The sequence below is a fragment of the Oculina patagonica genome, chromosome 6, assembly GCF_052425735.1.
Source record: "Oculina patagonica isolate OP01 chromosome 6, crgOcupat, whole genome shotgun sequence".
Lineage (NCBI taxonomy): Eukaryota > Metazoa > Cnidaria > Anthozoa > Scleractinia > Oculinidae > Oculina > Oculina patagonica.
Window position 1 is genome coordinate 36,766,390 of NC_135763.1, and position 19,047 is coordinate 36,785,436.

Here is a 19,047-nt window from a genome sequence, read left to right on the forward strand (position 1 = left end):
TTAACTGACTGTGACTGAGAAAGAAAATTTAAATATTCTTACTAGAGTTTTCCCATAGCAAAATCTCTGCAACTGCTTTAAAGGGATTTATAAAGAAGTACTTTCACTGGCTTCTTAAAACACCGTTTTCATTATATGATCCCACTTGTCGCTGATCCACAGTGCTAGGTAAGTTGCATGGCTCCTTGAAATGTAATCTCTTCTCATGTGCAAAACCATAAATCAAAACATGTACAACGTTCCGATTATGATGAAATTACTACTTGACACACCGCATGTTAACTGGCCACTAGAGGTCTTACCAAAAGCAGATTACATCATTACAAACCCCAAGAAAAATAATAAAAGTCTGTTTCACATCGAGAAGCGATTGAATCACTGCATTCATGGCATAGATGCATAGAACCTGCGCTGTACTTCGATCATCGTCGCACGAAGCGACTAGAAGTATTGGCTCTCGTACCCCCTGAATGGAATGCTTTTACAGGTTCGAATAATTAGCCTCGAGTACATTTCCTGGTGGGGTTTCTGTACCCATTTACACCCTAGTACTTAACGATAAATGTCGTGTAACTCGACCGTGATTAGTATGATCATTGAGTAACTGGAGTGAGTCCATTTCAATATTAAAATCAATTTGTATTTAATTTGTCTGATCGAAGAATTGCTGTGTACAACGTCTAATATTGGTGTTGTGTTTACATGTAACAGTGTGGTCGAATTTATTTTCAATTTTGACGAATTTTGATATTTGGAATTAGCTTCGTCGATTAGAAAGGGCCTGATGCAACAGCCTTTGCAGTTAGTTTGCAGTTGTTTTTATTTCGGAATCATTGGAGGCTAGGTAGAAAAGGAATTGTACAGTGAACTTTAACGAAACAAAGGGAAACTGTGTATGGTGTTAAGTGGACGAAGATAGCACATATATGAGTTAAGTTCATCATAATAATTTTTGAAATGTTGATAACAACAATCATGACACAGAAAGCGAAAACGTACCAGTTTCGAACGATAGTTTCGCAAAGCAATATGCATTTGTATTTGAATTCTACATGCACATTTAATACTGGTTTAAGTCGTTAAAACGGAACGATAAAATCTGTTTTTTCAGCAACTCGAGTGCTGAAGCCGCGATCAATAACTCACTTAACAGTTTAGTGTCATTATTAAATTGAAGTCTGAAGTTATTGACCCGTTTCCTTGAATCGATGGCCTTATTTTTGTTGTTTATTTTTTTAATGCAAATGATGTCAAACAGAATTGAAAACGTTGCCACTGCGTGTTGTCCGAAAACGCTTAGAATCCTATTTAAAACAGCTAACAAAAGTTTTGATCAAGAGCATCTTATAAATGACATTGATTTGCATCAAAAGCCGTTTTACTTCATAAATTAAGTCGTGTGGATTAATTAAGCGGAAGAAGGTCAAATTATGTAACAAAAGTTTCTAAAGTAATGCTCAATTTAATTCGTAAAAATGTGACTCACCGTCAAAATAAACAAAATGCTGAACGAATTACTGCTGTTTCCGTCACGATGTAAATAGACTGACCCATTTTAGTGTACATTGCTTTCGAATCAGCATAAAATTGAATTACTATTTTAAGTCGGGCCAAGGTTGGCATTTTCGATTCATATTTAACTTCAATAAGCATTCAGTTATGAAAAAACACTGTACAGGAATGAATGTGTGGCTGCAGACTATTAAATAAAGTGAAGTAAAAAAACAAGTAGGTAGATGTTGAACATAAAAGAGACTGAGTCACAATTAAGGCCATTTCTGTCAATGATGCGTAAAATTACTTTACTTGACGCAAACGTCAACACAATACAGTTAAACACCCTAAATTTAGCTCAAAGTGCTTATAACTCAAAAACGAATCCGTTGACCCCCATGTTTTATTATTGAATAATGATTGACATGTTTTAAAAATACAAGTTTTTGCAAAGTTAAAAAAATTCTCTGGAGTGGTTTCAGAGCCACCTTTACCATCGCTCGGCAGAATTTTTTTCCTATTTTGCAAAAACTTGCATTTTAGCATGCTGATCATAACTCAATAATACAAATCGGGGTCACTGGACTCGTTTTTGAGTTATAAGCACTTTATAGAGCTAAAATTAAGGGTGTTTTACAGCTTAAACCGTTGCTATGGCTAGCAGTGACGTCAAGAAAAATAACCACAATTTGTTTCATAATGATTGGGCATTTGATTGATATCATTTTTGTAGTGGGAACTGATAAATGTTTGTAGTGGTGACCCATCAAATTATAAAAGCTGGAATATACTGAAAACGGTTTTTAATTTAGCCTCCATAAATCATAAATACAATGATGGTTGATATTGGGTCGGGGAATGGGGTGGACTCATTTTCTGTGTAAGAGTTCATCTTTTCCTTATTGTCCCTTTCTATTACAGTGAGGATCATTAAAACAACAAAAACATTTTGTTAAAAGCAACGATTACAATATGGAGGAGGATACGGAATGCATATATGGTATGAACACCACATCAATAACTCAATGAGATTCATTCACTTTATTTGTCCCTTTTGTAGTCTGACCATGTCTAAAATAATAAGTGTTTTCCTTTTTACGCACAGAGATAGCCACAATCACACTATTCCTTCAACCAAATCGACTGAAAGGGAATTTTTCCGGCCAAACTAATCGAAAGCTATCAATCTCAATCAAACACGGAATAAAAAACGGTTAGAAAAATGTTCTACTTGAACTCTTCGACCAAATCAATCAAAACCAGTCACTGGTTGATATTGGTTTTGATTACGAGTTAGAGATTTGTGTTAGCCTTAGCAGAATTACGTGAACTTGCAGTCTGTTTTCAGTCAATGAAAATCGAGATACAAAGTATGGATAACGCAAAATTATCAATTCTCGAAGGATAAACACGTTCTTGGTTAGCAATTTAAACGGTAATAAGACTTATAACCATTCAGTGTTTTCCGATATTTGCAGATGAGGTCAGGCAGCTGGTTGCTGTGTCCCCAAACAAGACACAATATGATGTAAGAAATAAACCAATAAATAAAATGTTTGCCTACAAATATAATTTTAAGCCTTCTCTTCCTGCATTTTTGTTCTTATAATGACGTTGTATTGGTTTAGTTATTGGGGAGGAGCCCATGATGGTTATGACAACTAGCTCCCCTCTCAGATTGTGGGTCGGTTATGTGACCAATTAAGCAAACCATGTGTAATGGTCCTAAAAGATTTGGAGAATCTTTCCTAGTTTCCGCACCTGGTTCTCGGACACATGAAGTAAACAAACGTGATTTCATTAATACTTTTAAAGGGGAAAGGAGCTAAAAGCGCTCCCTCTTTACCTCCGAAAGTAAATAACCTACACGTATGATAATGATAATAGAACGCATTCAAAATGTTTATGACATTTTTGTTGTCTTATTTTTATATATTCAAATCGTCGTGGATTCTGTACTTATTGTAAAAAAAAATCGAAAATAATAATGGAAAGATGAAAAAAAACGAAACTGTAAAGATTTTATTTTTCGATTTATATCAATTTTTGGTCTAAATGAAATTTTGATTAAAGCAGCTTTAATTACAATAAAATATGTTTAGGGGCCAACTTAAAATAAAGTTGACCTTATTCCATATATGATGAATATTTTCAACAGTCAAAAGAGAGTGTGTTGTTCATCTTCAACAAGCCGTTACTCGTGAATGGTGGCCCTTATGAAGTAGAGTTCAGAGGAGAGAGCCATTGCTTAAAAGTGCCCGCTGTCTTACTGAACAGCTGTGTTATTCAAACCCATGCGCCAGGTAGGTATAATTAAGGTGATTCCTCGGAAATTTAAGTTGTTGAGGGTTTTATTGAAACTTTCCCTGAATGTTTCCTACTAAGCACTGTTTCAAAAAAGTACAATAAATAGGTAGGTCACAATGCTCGCAAAAGAGATATGATGGGCCAATCTTGCCCTTTATGCCTGTACGTCCTGGTAGGAATCACGCGCGTCATTTCGTCGGGTCCACATTACGTTTTGCGGTAGCTGGAAGCAAATATTATCAAAGTAACACTAAAAAAACTTGACAGTTTTCCCTTCCCTTTTCTATACTCCAATTTGTAAAATCCCTACCCTTTTATACACTTACAGCCTGAAAAAGCCACCACCCCCTTCCAGGGCGGAGCCTCCCCGTATGGTCCACTATATGGAGCTCCCCCCGGGGGCTTCCGTTGTACAGAGGTTGTGGCTTATTACTTGATAAATACAGTAACATTGCATTCATTTCCTGTTCTGATGATGTTTATCTTGCAGTTTACTTTCCTCCCGAGACAACCATTGTTACCGTATATGACAAAGTCAAACCCCACGAGCCTTTCGTTGCACGATGTACCTTTGAGTTTTTCTCGCGGAGTCAAGTTGTCGAGGAACTGTTGGACAAAGCTACAGATCCACAGCAGCTACTTTGTGATTCGCTTGGGGCTTCAACGTGTAATATAAAAATGTTTGACGAGGTCATTGCTCGTAAAATTCAACAAAAGTCTCCCCATGAGTTTCATTTGCTTGAGATTCCTCAAACTGGACAAGCAGAAGGTTGGTTTTGCATCATGATAATAGTAACAGGAGGAAAGTCCAAAACCTGTTATTATAACACAGTGCTGAGCGCTTTGAAAATAATAACAATCCAAAAATGTAGTTTCCACGTCTAATTAATTCTTATTTTTTTTATATTTATATTTTTTTCCTTATTTTCCATGACAACTAAGTTAAGAGCGGCTTTCTTTGTGTCGAAGTTATTCGCATTTGCTTTGGTTTAATTAACAGCGCTTAGTGATTGGGTTTTTTGTTTTAGTTCTACGAAACTCAAGTGAAAACCGTTCTATCCTCAGCTGATCGATTTTAGTGATGTCTTAGGTTATTGACAACTCATAAACACATTTTAATCTTCAGGCGTTGTGGCCAAGAGATCAATTTTTTCATTGCACAATTTCTTATCAGTTCAAGTTAATGTCTTAAACGTACCCCTTAATCTCATTTTTCAACGAAGGCCCCGTGGCCCAATGGATAAGGCATCTGACTACGAATCAGGGGATTCCAGGTTCAAGTCCTGGCGGGGTCGCTTAATATTTTTAATTCTTTTTTAATTTTTTTTTCTCTCTCTTTGCAAGGACGTAATATTCACAAAATATAAAACATGCTCAGATGATTTCTTTTGGTTCAAAATTACACTGGCATCAATAGGTTCCAAAACACAAAGGCTCTATAAACGCCGAACAACTTTCAATTTTTCTGTCCTTTTTTGTTTGCTCATCAAGTTAGTAGCTTTTAAGGTATTAAAGAAGCCTCATTATTTCGTCTCCAAATAGGAGCCTTTTTTGAGAGAAATAAGAAGTTCGGACACTCAAATAGCAGAAATAGCTCATGATTTTTAAAACCTGCCAAAATTCCTTGAGCTAAATGGTTTCAACCCACCCACACCCCCACAAATCAGTCACTAAAAGATAATTTTTCAAACTGAAGAAAATTATTACAGCCGGTAACCATATTATATGACATTGCTTATAATGTGATGTCGTGTTTTTAACAAGCAAAGTCACTTTTTAATCAATTTCAGCTCAATCGAACACCAAGTATCCCACCCTTATTCACTTTGGAGCTGCCCATAGACTTCCGCTAACCGTAGCCGCGTGCCTGCGGTACTGCCCAGCGGCACGACAGGCATGCGCACTCAAGAATAAAGACGGCATGTGTCCAAAGGAACTAGCAGTAAAGCATGAACATTATGAGCTATCGGAAGATCTTCAAGATTTTCAGGTAAATTTGCAGTTTTGAAAGAGTTTATTCCAGCTATTGGGTAGATTGTTTACAGTCCTCTGTTTCTTATAATGCATACTTTCTATGGCCGCTATCTTCAGCTTCATCTTTGATCTTGGATTCATAGGGTGAGCGCAACCTGGAGAAAATACTAAATTCACCGAGAGTACTAAGCCTACCCCCCTCGGTAGAGTTGGTACCCTCTCCAGATTGCGCTGTAGAATGCGTATCACTTACATGTAGTATGCGTAATAACTCTAACAAGGCGAACTACTCGATAAAAATAAACTTTTTTGTAGTAGATAAAATATGAGCAGGAGATCTGTATAGGCGTTTACAATGGCGAGCCGATAGACGAGCCATTGTTAACGGCCATGCAGATCGGACGCGAATATTTTATTTTACTGTAAAATGAAAACAATAAATTGAATGCAAAGTATTGTTATGCGATTCGGTAGAGATCTGTATCAAAAGTTAATGAATACTAATTAGTTGAGCAGGAGTTTGTATCAAAGGTTAATTCTATGATTGGATTTGTATTGGGGTTTACAGTTGTGTACATGTGATCCGAATACTCGCTGGGATTGGTTTGCACCCGCGTGAATAGTTAATGAATTTTACAAGGGAATTTAAAGCAAATATATAAACATTTTCTGCCATCTGGTTGCTAATTGTGTTGAATCACTGCGAGTTTAATGCGCGGCTTTGGTTATTAAAAAAGTAAAATACACTTATTTTATGTTTCTCTTTCGCTTCGAATTCCTTTTTTTATATTTTACAATTATTCACCGACACTGAGGTGAACAATTGTTTTAGTACATACCACACAAGTTGAATAAAAAGCGGTCCAAAACAAGCCCTTTCGGTAAACAAAGCGACACGCGAAGGCAGTTTGTTTCTCTTTAGCTGCTCGGAGGTGAATAGTACTTTGCTATTCACTTCCGAGTTAATCAATCAGCGCGCGAAAAGCACTATTCACTTGTGTGGTATAAGCTAATATATGTTAAGTGTCTTAATCTCTTAATATTTATTTTATAGGTATAATAAATGAATCATGTTTAAATAACTGATATACCTCAGAAAACATTAACTCGAATCTCCTATATTTATTTCTTTTTTTAGTCAAACGAACAAAGCTATCTCAAAAATAAAACCCAATCAACAGAATTGGCAGTTAATAACTGTAATGATGAGGAGAATGAGGAGGAGTATATAATGATGGGTCCCAAGTTGGCTCTCGATGATTCTGATAGACAATATGACAATATTAAGACGTCTGGGGCTGGAATCAGCAAAAAGGGTAAGCTGTATTAAATGAAGGTAGAAAACCGAACAATGATGCTCTCAAAATGCAATCAATTCAATATTCCTGTCTCAAATATTTGCAACAATATTGGCTCAAAAGGTCACCTTTGTCTGGTTAGAAGATTGTCACATTATAACTCATCAGTTGCGATGTTGCAATGTCATTCACATAAGATCAGGATTTGTCATTGATTGTAGAGCGATTTTTACTTTATCTGATTAACTAAAAGTAATCCAGAATTGCATCGCACTTGGTTTTGCACTGCTTCAATGGAACACCTTTTTTCGGGACATCTCCGTTAGTTAGCCCTGTTATGCCGCAAAATGTAATACTAACGCAAAATGTAATAACAATCGCCGCAAAATGTAATAATATTGACGCAAAATGTAATAAAGTTATTAACGCAACATGTAATAGCTTTTTAACGCAAAATGTAATAAATTTATTAACGCAACATGTAATAGCTTTTTAACGCAAAATGTAATAAATTTTCTAACGCATAATGTAATGACGCAAAATGTAGTAGCCCTTAAATAACATGCCTGTTTCATGAATTAAGCAAATTGTATTCAATAATGTACCTCGTGTAAGTTAACAAAGACCAAATAGGAACTGTCCTCCCCGAAGCCCTATTTCTTTCCGGCAGGTACTTATTGGAGTTAGGAATTTTGTACCTCCTCAAACCACACTGTCCTTTTAGATCGGATTATAAGGAGTAGATGGAGCCTTTAATCATTTTTGTTGGAGCAGATTAAAAATCCCCCCCCCCCCCCTTCCAATTCGCAATAATGGCAAAAGAGATACAAGCAAATAGTCTTCGTTTTCAACGCCATTTTTTCCACCCACCAAAACAAGCACTTTAGCACTAGCGTCAATATTTGTGTATTATCGCATTGAATAAATATACTGTAATTGAGCAGTTTTGCAATACTTTGACCTCTGCCTTTTCGAGTGAATTTGGGAAATATAAAAAAACACCCACTGATTTCATAATATTATCGATTCAAGTGTTTCATTTCATTTCATTTCAAACCTAAAATACTTTTCTTTTTGGTCTGTTTTGTCGAGGAATATCCTGTTGATTACTTCGAAGGCGGAGAATTAGTAGGTGAAGGATAAACTCAAAAGAACGCTTAATAAAACATTCGCCATTTTACACCGAGCACACGGTAGGACTAAAAAAGACCACAAAGTGTCAGGGTTAAATTCAGAATCACGCGCAAGCGTACTCGAAGCCCTGATCAGCACTGATCAACATGCAAGTTAAGTTAAACCGGGGTTTTGTTAAAGCAAATCAGTGGTATGCCTATAATGCTGAACTCGCGCAAAACCAACAAAAAGTTTATGTCACTGAGTTTTGCTAAACGATTTCGAAATATATATAAATTTTAGAGTTATTACACTTTGCGTTATTACATAACGCGTTAGAAAATTTAGTACATTTTGCATTAGAAAGTTGTTACATTTTGCGTTAGCAATATATTACATGTTGCGTCAATTTTATTACATTTTGCGTTATTATTACATTTTGCGGCGATTGTTATTACATTTTGCGTTAGTATTACATTTTGCGGCGATTATTACATTTTGCGGAGTAACAACCCCTGTTCGTTCGCAGCTCAAATCAACGTTCATCAGGACTTGATCAATATGTGCTCATATAAGGGTGGAGAAAGGGACTTCTTGGCCTCCCTAAAAAATCCCGCATCAAGTGACGTTATCACCATGCAGGATCGTATAGGGCAGCGATATTAAAGCCGGTTTTCTTTTTAACTGATACCCGTGCGTTATTCCGCAGACATAACCATGACTCCTGAACTTTGGAAAGCAATTTTCATAGCAGAACAGGCTGTAAATGAAAGCTGGAGGAATAGTGAGCTCGGCGAAGAAACAGCAAAAGCATTCAGTCAGCTGATTCAGAAGAGCGCTAGAGAGGTAATCACAGACAAACGAACTGGAACTTCTTCTATTATTTCAATAGAGTTCTACTGTTTTCACTAGCCCTTCTTCTGCTACTTGTTTTTTTTTGTTTTGTTTTGTTGTGTTTAGAGTTTGATATAGTTCGAAATATGTCCTCAAACTTTACGTAGGCGTATTGCCTCATTCACCGTTTTCTCTTGCCCCCTTCGTACAAACTTGCATTGAAAATAAACAAACCTAAATCTCTATGTATGGCTCCATAATCTTCGTTTTATGAGCTTTTATAAGCTATAACCATCGCCTCCAGAGGCGAGCTTATCATTTTCCCCTCCTGGCCACTCCCGGCCTATGACAACCTTGATCGTCTCCTCCCCCGCTTCTCGTATATAGTTCCCCTCGTATAAAAAGTCCCCCGTCGTGTATAAAATTTGGATAAAATTTAACACTTTTTAAAACTAATATGATACTTTACTCCACCATATCGAAAATGCCCTGATTGTTATTTTGGCCTGTCAAATGATTTTTATTTGCCAGCACCGGGTTATTTTGTGTTTTTCCTTTTGCAGCATAACACCGACTCGTCGCTGACGTATGATGTGCCACGTGTAACAGGACCTGCCTTGCCGCCTAAATCCAACCGTTCGACCAATAAACGGCATTCGATACGGTATATTCCTAGGCCTAGCTGCGCTCCTCCTCTGCCTCCAAGGTCTCCAAGGTCCCCCAGATCAGCACAATTCTTTTTGGGTATGTAGAGGAGCTACAGTGAAATCCGAGTTTTCAAACGTCAAATACTCAAGTCTCAAACGTCAAACACTCAAGTTGTGAAACTTCCCGATAACCCGAGCCCAAAGTTGCCAAAAGTTGTCTCTTTTGGACTGCTTTACTCAGTCGAAAACTGTTAAGTAATTTTACCCCCTATTTCCCGGGCCAATTTTCGTTTTCCTTGGAGGCTAAAGAAATCGACATTTCACTGAGCGTCACAATATTCACAATAAATAGAACCTGCACTGAAATTTTTGTCAAAATTTGCCATTGATTGTTTCATTACAGGAAGTCCACGTAATATTTGAAATAAAACTGGGGGTGCCTAAGATCGTTTAGGAGCAATAGGACCTCGTTTATACTCAATAAATCCTTATAATATCACCATGATTGTAGTCACGATGACTTGCTAAATTGACGTTTCCGACGATTATTTCTTATTCTACACTGAGAATTTGTCCATATTTATTCTACAAAAAGAGAGTTTTTACTCAATTTCAAACAACAGGTCACCGTACCCGTTTACGAGAAAATTACGATTTACCTCTCTGGCGAAGGTCCAGCCGTAAAGAAAAAGCCGCCATTTTTTAGCAGGCGCGGGCTAATCACGCGTGAAATTATGCGCAGTAGGGATGCGCAATGCAATACTGAGGAATAACCTCAAGTCATTTTTCTTGCCTTTAAAATAATTGTTGGCGTTGGTCATGAGCTTTAGACCTCGAGCCTATACGCGGGTGTTGTATCGCAGGGCCTCTCTATAACCAGATGTATAAATGGGCACAGTCAAATTTTTTGTAGTCGTTTAATCGCACAAACATTTCATCCAGGGGAGAAGTAGAACTCCTTTTCAAGTCGCTTTATCATGCTGTGAAAGCCGGTGTTAAATTACTCAATTAAGTTCAGGCTGTATGCGAACATACCTATAAGCTATTAAAATAGCATAAATTTACTTCTTTACCCCTTTAATGAAGAGATAGGATATGCAGAATTTGACAGCTTTCTCGTGTGTAATGTGCCGGCGGAAACATTTGTTTTAGTAATACTGACTTGCATTGTTTTAACTGTATTATGCAACTAAATATTTCAGACGATCTGGGACTAAGTGATAGACGTGATAGACGTGATAGACGTGATAGACGTGGATCAGATCCCAATGTAAGTTCACCTGAATCTAATGGCTGTTTATGTTTCATTCCGAAGACGTTTAGCCTAAACTTCGTCGAAATATTAAATAAGAGCGATTGTCAGAGAATATCGAGAATTTTGCCCAAATAACCCTTTTAGTGAACTATTTTCAAAAAAGGCAATAAAAGGTTCCGATTTCTTTTACTTTTTTCAAACTTCGATAAAGTTGAAAATTGGCCCGCAACGGAGGCCATGAGGGGGGAAATTTGAGGCATATTCAACACGCTCGTGTAGACAAACCAAACAGTGCCTTAACATATCCTTTACACTGTTTGTTAGGCATCTCTTAAAGTTTTTTCTGTACTAAATTGTTTTCCATTTGTTTCCTTTTTAAAAAGTTATAATCTTCTACAAGAGGCCTACCATAAGCGTCTTAACGATACGTCAAATATTGTAAAACTTCGACCTTCACTTCGACCTTCACTTCAAGCTGACAATCTCTTTTTTTTAAGACAATCACAATAGCGCCCAACCGGTATCTGGGAGGCCATGGGTTCGATTCCCGTCGGGGACTCAGAATTTTTCTTTGTCCCATGCTCGTGTCATGTAGAACATCTTATCTTTATTATTTATTACCGAGCTTAAAATTTACCATCTTTATTATTTACTACAAAACTTGATGAATTCGACATTGCTGATCCTAGCAGTATACAGGACGCGTGTCATATATCAACCTAGTAAAATGGCCCAGCTCACAACGAGTCTCTCGTAGCTCAGTCGGTTAGAGCGCCCAACCTGGTAGTGTAGGTGTATACCCTCTCAGGTCTGACACTTCATGTACGTTTCGCGTATGAGGCCTTCATGTGATAGTCACCCATAGATCCAGTATTAAATAACCCCCACCCCCCCCCCCCCCACCCCCTCAAGAGCATTCTAACCTTCTCCATGTTAGTTACAAACAGAAAGATTGATAAAACGACATCATGCCATGTTCTTTCAGTTACGATAGTTCTTCGTGCTGTGTGGCTATGTTTTTAATTACATGTAGTTTTCCGTTCCTTTATAGCTTTCCCACAGAACTAATAACAAGTAAGTAATACATTTGATATGTAAAAAGTTATTATTTGGAAACAAATCTAACAAATAAATCGATTATTTTGACTACACAAAATAATAGCCTTGGTACAACTTGCTTACTAAATGAGACTTAAGGGAAAGTCAAAAGATAGGGTTGGAAATCTTTTTGATTACCCTCACTTAATGCATATTTGATTTTCTGGTGGTTAAAACTTGTCGTGTTGCCCATGTTGTTTATTCATTTTCATTGTGCATTCTTTTCTTTTACCCTTTAATTCTAAACGTTATGTTCTAAACGTTATATACAAATCTTGCAGCAACTACGGATCTTGTAATGAAGCAAGAAATTCCTTGACTCCGCCGCTAAAACATCCTCAAGGTAATTAGTAAAATTGAGGAAGGAAGGAAGGAACAAAGAAGGGAGGGATAGAGTGAGGGAGGGAGGGAGGGAGGAACGGAGCGGGGAGAGAGAGACGGAGGAAGGGAGGGAGAGAGGGAGGGAGAGAGAGAGAGGGACGGAGGGACGGAGGAAGGGAGGGAGACACGGATGGGGGAAGAGAGAGACGGAGGGACGCAGGGAGGGAGGGAGGGACGGACGGACGGACGAACCGACGGACGGAAGAAGGGAAGGAAGGTACGAACAAAGAAGGGAGGGATAGAGGGACGGACGGACGGACGGACGGACGAATGGAAGGGGAAGAGAGGGAGGGAAGGAGGGAAGAAAGAAGGATCAATTGATGACAGTTATTTAGTATAACATTTGGATTGCTCACGCATAATTTATTATTGTACAGTGAAATATGTTATTTTTAACTCATTACAGCGAAGAATGGATTGGAACGTCAGCCAAACAAAATATTTACAGTCCAAAAGTGTTATTCCGTTGACGCGACATCTATGGGATTATCCCCCAGGCTTCCACCGAGAAAACCAGACCCTCATCGCCGCTCCGGAAGCTGTGACTCTGGCGTTCCTGTACAAAACCTTGTTAGGAATCGTAAGTGGATAGATCATCCGAAAGACAGCGCACATGAATCATGTCTGCTGTCTTTCAATTGCGTTGTTACGATGATAGCACGCCAAGGATTGGACCCAGACCCTACACTTTTTACTTACTCCGATTCCCCTCTTCATCCGGTAGGCGCTAAAATCCAATTTCTGTAATGTGAGGATCATCTAGGAGTACAATCCTGAGTTGAGAGGGACACTGTCATTAGTGTCATACCTCGCACAAGAGCACAAATCGTAGTTGGCTCTATTAATTACGCCAATGTAGCTGAAAAAAGAAACGTTTATAATTTACCCAAACTGTATCTACCTGTGTAGCTTAATGGTGTTGTATGCCAAGTCACTGAAGACCACCTCATTTAGGCTTCGGCTGCCATGTGGGCCTATCACTTACAAGATAAGAACTTGAGTAAAGATGCAGTAGTGATATCGAATTGAATCTAGTTATTTCTTTCGCAGGTACACTGAGCGAGCCTGTACAAAACCTTGTTAGGAATCGTAAGTGTACAAATCATCCGAAAGACAGCGGACATGAATCATGTCTGCTGTCTTTCAATTGCGTTGTTACGATGATAGCATGCCAAGGATTGGACCCAGACCCTACACTTTTTACTTACTCCGATTGTGTATTGGGGGTTTTAATCTTTTTTTTATTTAGGGTTTTAAGCGATTTTTTCGATCACATCGGTTTTTTATAAGTATATATATATATGTAAATAATTTTTATAAGTACATTATTGTTGTAATACTGCGATAGTTATTAGTGTAAAGCGCATTAGATCATATGTACATGGATTTTTGCGCTATAGAAATAATAAAGTTATTATTATTATTATTATTATTATTATTATTATTATTATTATTATTATTATTCTCCTCTTCATCCAGTAGGCGCTAAAATCCAATTTCTGTAATGTGAGAATCATCTAGGAGTACAATCCTGAGTTGAGAGGGACACTGTCATTAGTGTCATACCTCGCACAAGAGCACAAATCGTAGTTGGCTCTATTAATTACGCCAATGTAGCTGAAAAAAGAAACGTTTATAATTTACCCAAACTGTATCTACCTGTGTAGCTTAATGGTGTTGTATGCCAAGTCACTGAAGACCACCTCATTTAGGCTTCGGCTGCCATGTGGGCCTATCACTTACAAGATAAGAACTTGAGTAAAGATGCAGTAGTGATTTCGAATTGAATCTAGTTATTTCTTTCGCAGGTACACTGAGCGAGCCTGTACAAAACCTTGTTAGGAATCGTAAGTGTACAAATCATCCGAAAGACAGCGGACATGAATCATGTCTGCTGTCTTTCAATTGCGTTGTTACGATGATAGCATGCCAAGGATTGGACCCAGACCCTACACTTTTTACTTACTCCGATTGTGTATTGGGGGTTTTAATCTTTTTTTTATTTAGGGTTTTAAGCGATTTTTTCGATCACATCGGTTTTTTATAAGTATATATATATATGTGAATAATTTTTATAAGTACATTATTGTTGTAATACTGCGATAGTTATTAGTGTAAAGCGCATTAGATCATATGTACATGGATTTTTGCGCTATAGAAATAATAAAGTTATTATTATTATTATTATTATTATTATTATTATTATTATTATTATTATTATTATTATTATTCTCCTCTTCATCCAGTAGGCGCTAAAATCCAATTTCTGTAATGTGAGAATCATCTAGGAGTACAATCCTGAGTTGAGAGGGACACTGTCATTAGTGTCATACCTCGCACAAGAGCACAAATCGTAGTTGGCTCTATTAATTACGCCAATGTAGCTGAAAAAAGAAACGTTTATAATTTACCCAAACTGTATCTACCTGTGTAGCTTAATGGTGTTGTATGCCAAGTCACTGAAGACCACCTCATTTAGGCTTCGGCTGCCATGTGGGCCTATCACTTACAAGATAAGAACTTGAGTAAAGATGCAGTAGTGATTTCGAATTGAATCTAGTTATTTCTTTCGCAGGTACACTGAGCGAGCCTGTACAAAACCTTGTTAGGAATCGTAAGTGTACAAATCATCCGAAAGACAGCGGACATGAATCATGTCTGCTGTCTTTCAATTGCGTTGTTACGATGATAGCATGCCAAGGATTGGACCCAGACCCTACACTTTTTACTTACTCCGATTGTGTATTGGGGGTTTTAATCTTTTTTTTATTTAGGGTTTTAAGCGATTTTTTCGATCACATCGGTTTTTTATAAGTATATATATATATGTGAATAATTTTTATAAGTACATTATTGTTGTAATACTGCGATAGTTATTAGTGTAAAGCGCATTAGATCATAATGAGGGGGGGACTCGCATATGAAAGTGACGGGGATGCTCGTCGTCTCGCTTAGGGGTGTAAATTTCGGACTTTTGGTCTCGCTTAGGGTGTTCCGGGAAAAAACGCCCAAAACGCCAATATTTTTAGCCATAATGGTCTCGTTTAGGGTTACACACGAAGAAATATACAAATATAAACTCCATTCTAATTTTTTTTGTATCTTTTAGGGGTCAAGAAAGGCTTGAGCCACACCCAGATTGGTCTCTTTTAGGAGTTCTTTTCAAAATTTCCGACGAGCATCCCCGTCCGTTTCATATGGGAGTCCCCCCCCCCCCCGAGAGAGGAGCTACAGTGAAATCCGATTTCTCAATTCAAACGTCAAACACTCAAGTCTCAAACGTCAAACACTCAAGTTGTGAAACTTCCCGATAACCCGAGCCCAAAGTTGCCAAAAGTTGTCTCTTTTGAACTGCTTCACTCAGTCGAAAACTGTTATTACCCCCTATTTCCCGGGCCAATTTTCGTTTTCCTTGGAGGCTAAAGAAATCGACATTTCACTGAGCGTCACAATATTCACAATAAATAGAACCTGCACTGAAATTTTTGTCAAAATTTGCCATTGATTGTTTTATTACAGGAACGTTATATTTGAAATAAAACTGGGGGTGCCTAAGATCGTTTAGCAACAGCACCTTGTTTATACTCAATAAATCCTTATAATATCACCATGATTGTAGTCACGATGACTTGCTAAATTGACGTTTCCGACGATTATTTCTTATTCTACACTGAGAATTTGTCCATATTTCTTCTAAAGAAAGAGAGTTTTCACTCAATTTAAAACAACAGGTCACCGTACCCGTTTACGAGAAAATGACGATTTACCTCTCTGGCGATGGTCCAGCCGTAAAGAAAAAGCCGCCATTTTTCAGCAGGCGCGCGCTAATCACGCGTGAAATTATGCGCAGTAGGGATGCGCAATGCAATACTGAGGAATAACCTCAAGTTATTTTTTTTCCTTTAAAATAATTGTTGGCGTTAGTCATGAGCTTTAGATCTCGAGCCTATACGCGGGTGTTGTATCGCAGGGCCTCTTTACACCCAGATGTATAAATGGGCACAGTCAAATTTTTTGTAGTCGTTTTATCGCACAAACATTTCATCCAGGGGGGGGGGGGGGGGGAAGTAGTACTCCTTTTCAAGTCGCTTTATCATGCTGTGAAAGCCGGTGTTAAATTACTCAATTAAGTTCAGGCTGTATGCGAACATACCTATAAGCTATTAAAATAGCATAAATTTACTTCTTTACCCCTTTAATGAAGAGACAGGATATGCAGAATTTGACAGCTTTCTCGTGTGTAATGTGCCGGCGGAAACATTTGTTTTAGTAATACTGACTTGCATTGTTTTAACTGTATTATGCAACTAAATATTTCAGACGATCTGGGACTAAGTGATAGACGTGATAGACGTGATAGACGTGATAGACGTGATAGACGTGATAGACGTGGATCAGATCCCAATGTAAGTTCACCTGAATCTAATGGCTGTTTATGTTTCATTCCGAAGACGTTTAGCCTAAACTTCGTCGAAATATTAAATAAGAGCGATTGTCAGAGAATATCGAGAATTTTGCCCAAATAACCCTTTTAGTGAACTATTTTCAAAAAAGGCAATAAAAGGTTCCGATTTCTTTTACTTTTTTCAAACTTCGATAAAGTTGAAAATTGGCCCGCAACGGAGGCCATGATGGGGGAAATTTGAGGCATATTCAACACGCTCGTGTAGACAAACCAAACAGTGCCTTAACATATCCTTTACACTGTTTGTTAGGCATCTCTTTAAGTTTTTTCTGTACTAAATTGTTTTCCATTTGTTTCCTTTTTAAAAAGTTATAATCTTCTACAAGAGGCCTACCTTAAGCGTGTTAACGATACGTCAAATATTGTAAAACTTCGACCTTCACTTCGACCTTCACTTCAAGCTGACAATCTCTTTTTTTTTAAGACAATCACAATAGCGCCCAACCGGTATCTGGGAGGCCATGGGTTCGATTCCCGTCGGGGACTCAGAATTTTTCTTTGTCCCATGCTCGTGTCATGTAGAACATCTTATCTTTATTATTTATTACCGAGCTTAAAATTTACCATCTTTATTATTTACTACAAAACTTGATGAATTCGACATTGCTGATCCTAGCAGTATACAGGACGCGTGTCATATATCAACCTAGTAAAATGGCCCAGCTCACAACGAGTCTCTCGTAGCTCAGTCGGTTAGAGCGCCCAACCTGGTAGTGTAGGTGTATACCCTCTCAGGTCTGACACTTCATGTACGTTTCGCGTATGAGGCCTTCATGTGATAGTCACCCATAGATCCAGTATTAAATAACCCCCACCCCCTCAAGAGCATTCTAACCTTCTCCATGTTAGTTACAAACAGAAAGATTGATAAAACGACATCATGCCATGTTCTTTCAGTTACGATAGTTCTTCGTGCTGTGTGGCTATGTTTTTAATTACATGTAGTTTTCCGTTCCTTTATAGCTTTCCCACAGAACTAATAACAAGTAAGTAATACATTTGATATGTAAAAAGTTATTATTTGGAAACAAATCTAACAAATAAATCGATTATTTTGACTACACAAAATAATAGCCTTGGTACAACTTGCTTACTAAATGAGACTTAAGGGAAAGTCAAAAGATAGGGTTGGAAATCTTTTTGATTACCCTCACTTAATGCATATTTGATTTTCTGGTGGTAAAAACTTGTCGTGTTGCCCATGTTGTTTATTCATTTTCATTGTGCATTCTTTTCTTTTACCCTTTAATTCTAAACGTTATGTTCTAAACGTTATATACAAATCTTGCAGCAACTACGGATCTTGTAATGAAGCAAGAAATTCATTGACTCTGCCGCTAAAACATCCTTAAGGTAATTAGTAAAATTCAGGAAGAAAGGAAGGAAGGAAGGAATGAAGGAAGGAAAGAAGGAAGGAACAAAGAAGGGAGGGATAGAGTGAAGGAGGGGGAGGGAGGGAGGGACGCAGGGAGGGAGGGGAGAGAGACGGAGGGACGCAGGAAGGGAGGGAGGGAGGGAGGGAGGGAGGGAGGGAGGGAGGGAGGGAGGGAGGGAGGGAGGGAGGGAGGGAGGGAGGGAGGGAGGGAGGGACAGACGGACGGACGGACAGACGGACGAACTGACGGACGGAAGAAGGAAAGGAAGGATGGTAGGAACAAAGAGGGGAGGGATAGAGGGAGGGATAGAGGGAGGGAAGGAGGGAAGAAAGAAGGATCAATTGATGACAGTTATTTAGTATAACATTTAGATTGCTCACGCATAATTTATTATTGTACAGTGAAATATGTTATTTTTGACTCAATACAGCGATGAATGGATTGCAACGTCATCCAAACAAAAGATTTCCATTACAAAAGTGTCATTCTGTTGACGTGACATCTATGGGATTATACCCCGGGCTTCCACCGCCGATAAAGCGAGTCTGGCAACTCTGGAATCGTAAGTGTACAAATTATCCGAAAGACAGCGGACATGAATCATGTCTGCTGTCTTTTAATTGCGTTGTTACGATGATAGCACGCCAAGGAGTGGACCCAGACCCTACACTTTTTACTTACTCCGATTCCCCTCTTCATCCGGTAGGCGCTAAAATCCAATTTCTGTAATGTGAGGATCATCTAGGAGTACAATCCTGAGTTGAGAGGGACACTGTAATACCTCGCACAAGAGCACAAATCGTAG

At 38.2% G+C, this 19,047-nt stretch overlaps 1 protein-coding gene and 1 non-coding gene across 2 annotated transcripts; both read left to right on the forward strand.

Moving 5' to 3' along the window:
* The first annotated feature begins 46 nt into the window (after positions 1 to 46).
* Positions 47 to 9,772, forward strand: LOC144658069 (phosphoinositide 3-kinase adapter protein 1-like). Its single transcript, XM_078518391.1, has 9 exons — positions 47 to 168; positions 2,416 to 2,494; positions 2,973 to 3,022; positions 3,653 to 3,797; positions 4,292 to 4,570; positions 5,592 to 5,791; positions 6,914 to 7,091; positions 8,896 to 9,032; positions 9,584 to 9,772. The coding sequence occupies exons 2-9, from the start codon at positions 2,467 to 2,469 to the stop codon at positions 9,770 to 9,772; spliced, it is 1,206 nt and encodes a 401-aa protein (XP_078374517.1). The 5' UTR covers positions 47 to 168; positions 2,416 to 2,466.
* On the forward strand, positions 5,024 to 5,096 carry Trnar-acg (transfer RNA arginine (anticodon ACG)). The gene has a single exon. It is a non-coding gene; the product is annotated as a tRNA-Arg (tRNA).
* Positions 9,773 to 19,047: the final 9,275 nt, after the last annotated feature.

Excerpts from the sequence above, each read along its gene's own strand:
- LOC144658069 (XM_078518391.1), top strand. The coding sequence starts at position 2,467 with ATGGAGGAGGATACGGAATGCATATATG. Across the intron at positions 2,495-2,972 it reads GGATACGGAATGCATATATG|ATGAGGTCAGGCAGCTGGTT; the intron begins GTATGAACACCA and ends CGATATTTGCAG. Across the intron at positions 3,798-4,291 it reads TATTCAAACCCATGCGCCAG|TTTACTTTCCTCCCGAGACA; the intron begins GTAGGTATAATT and ends TTTATCTTGCAG.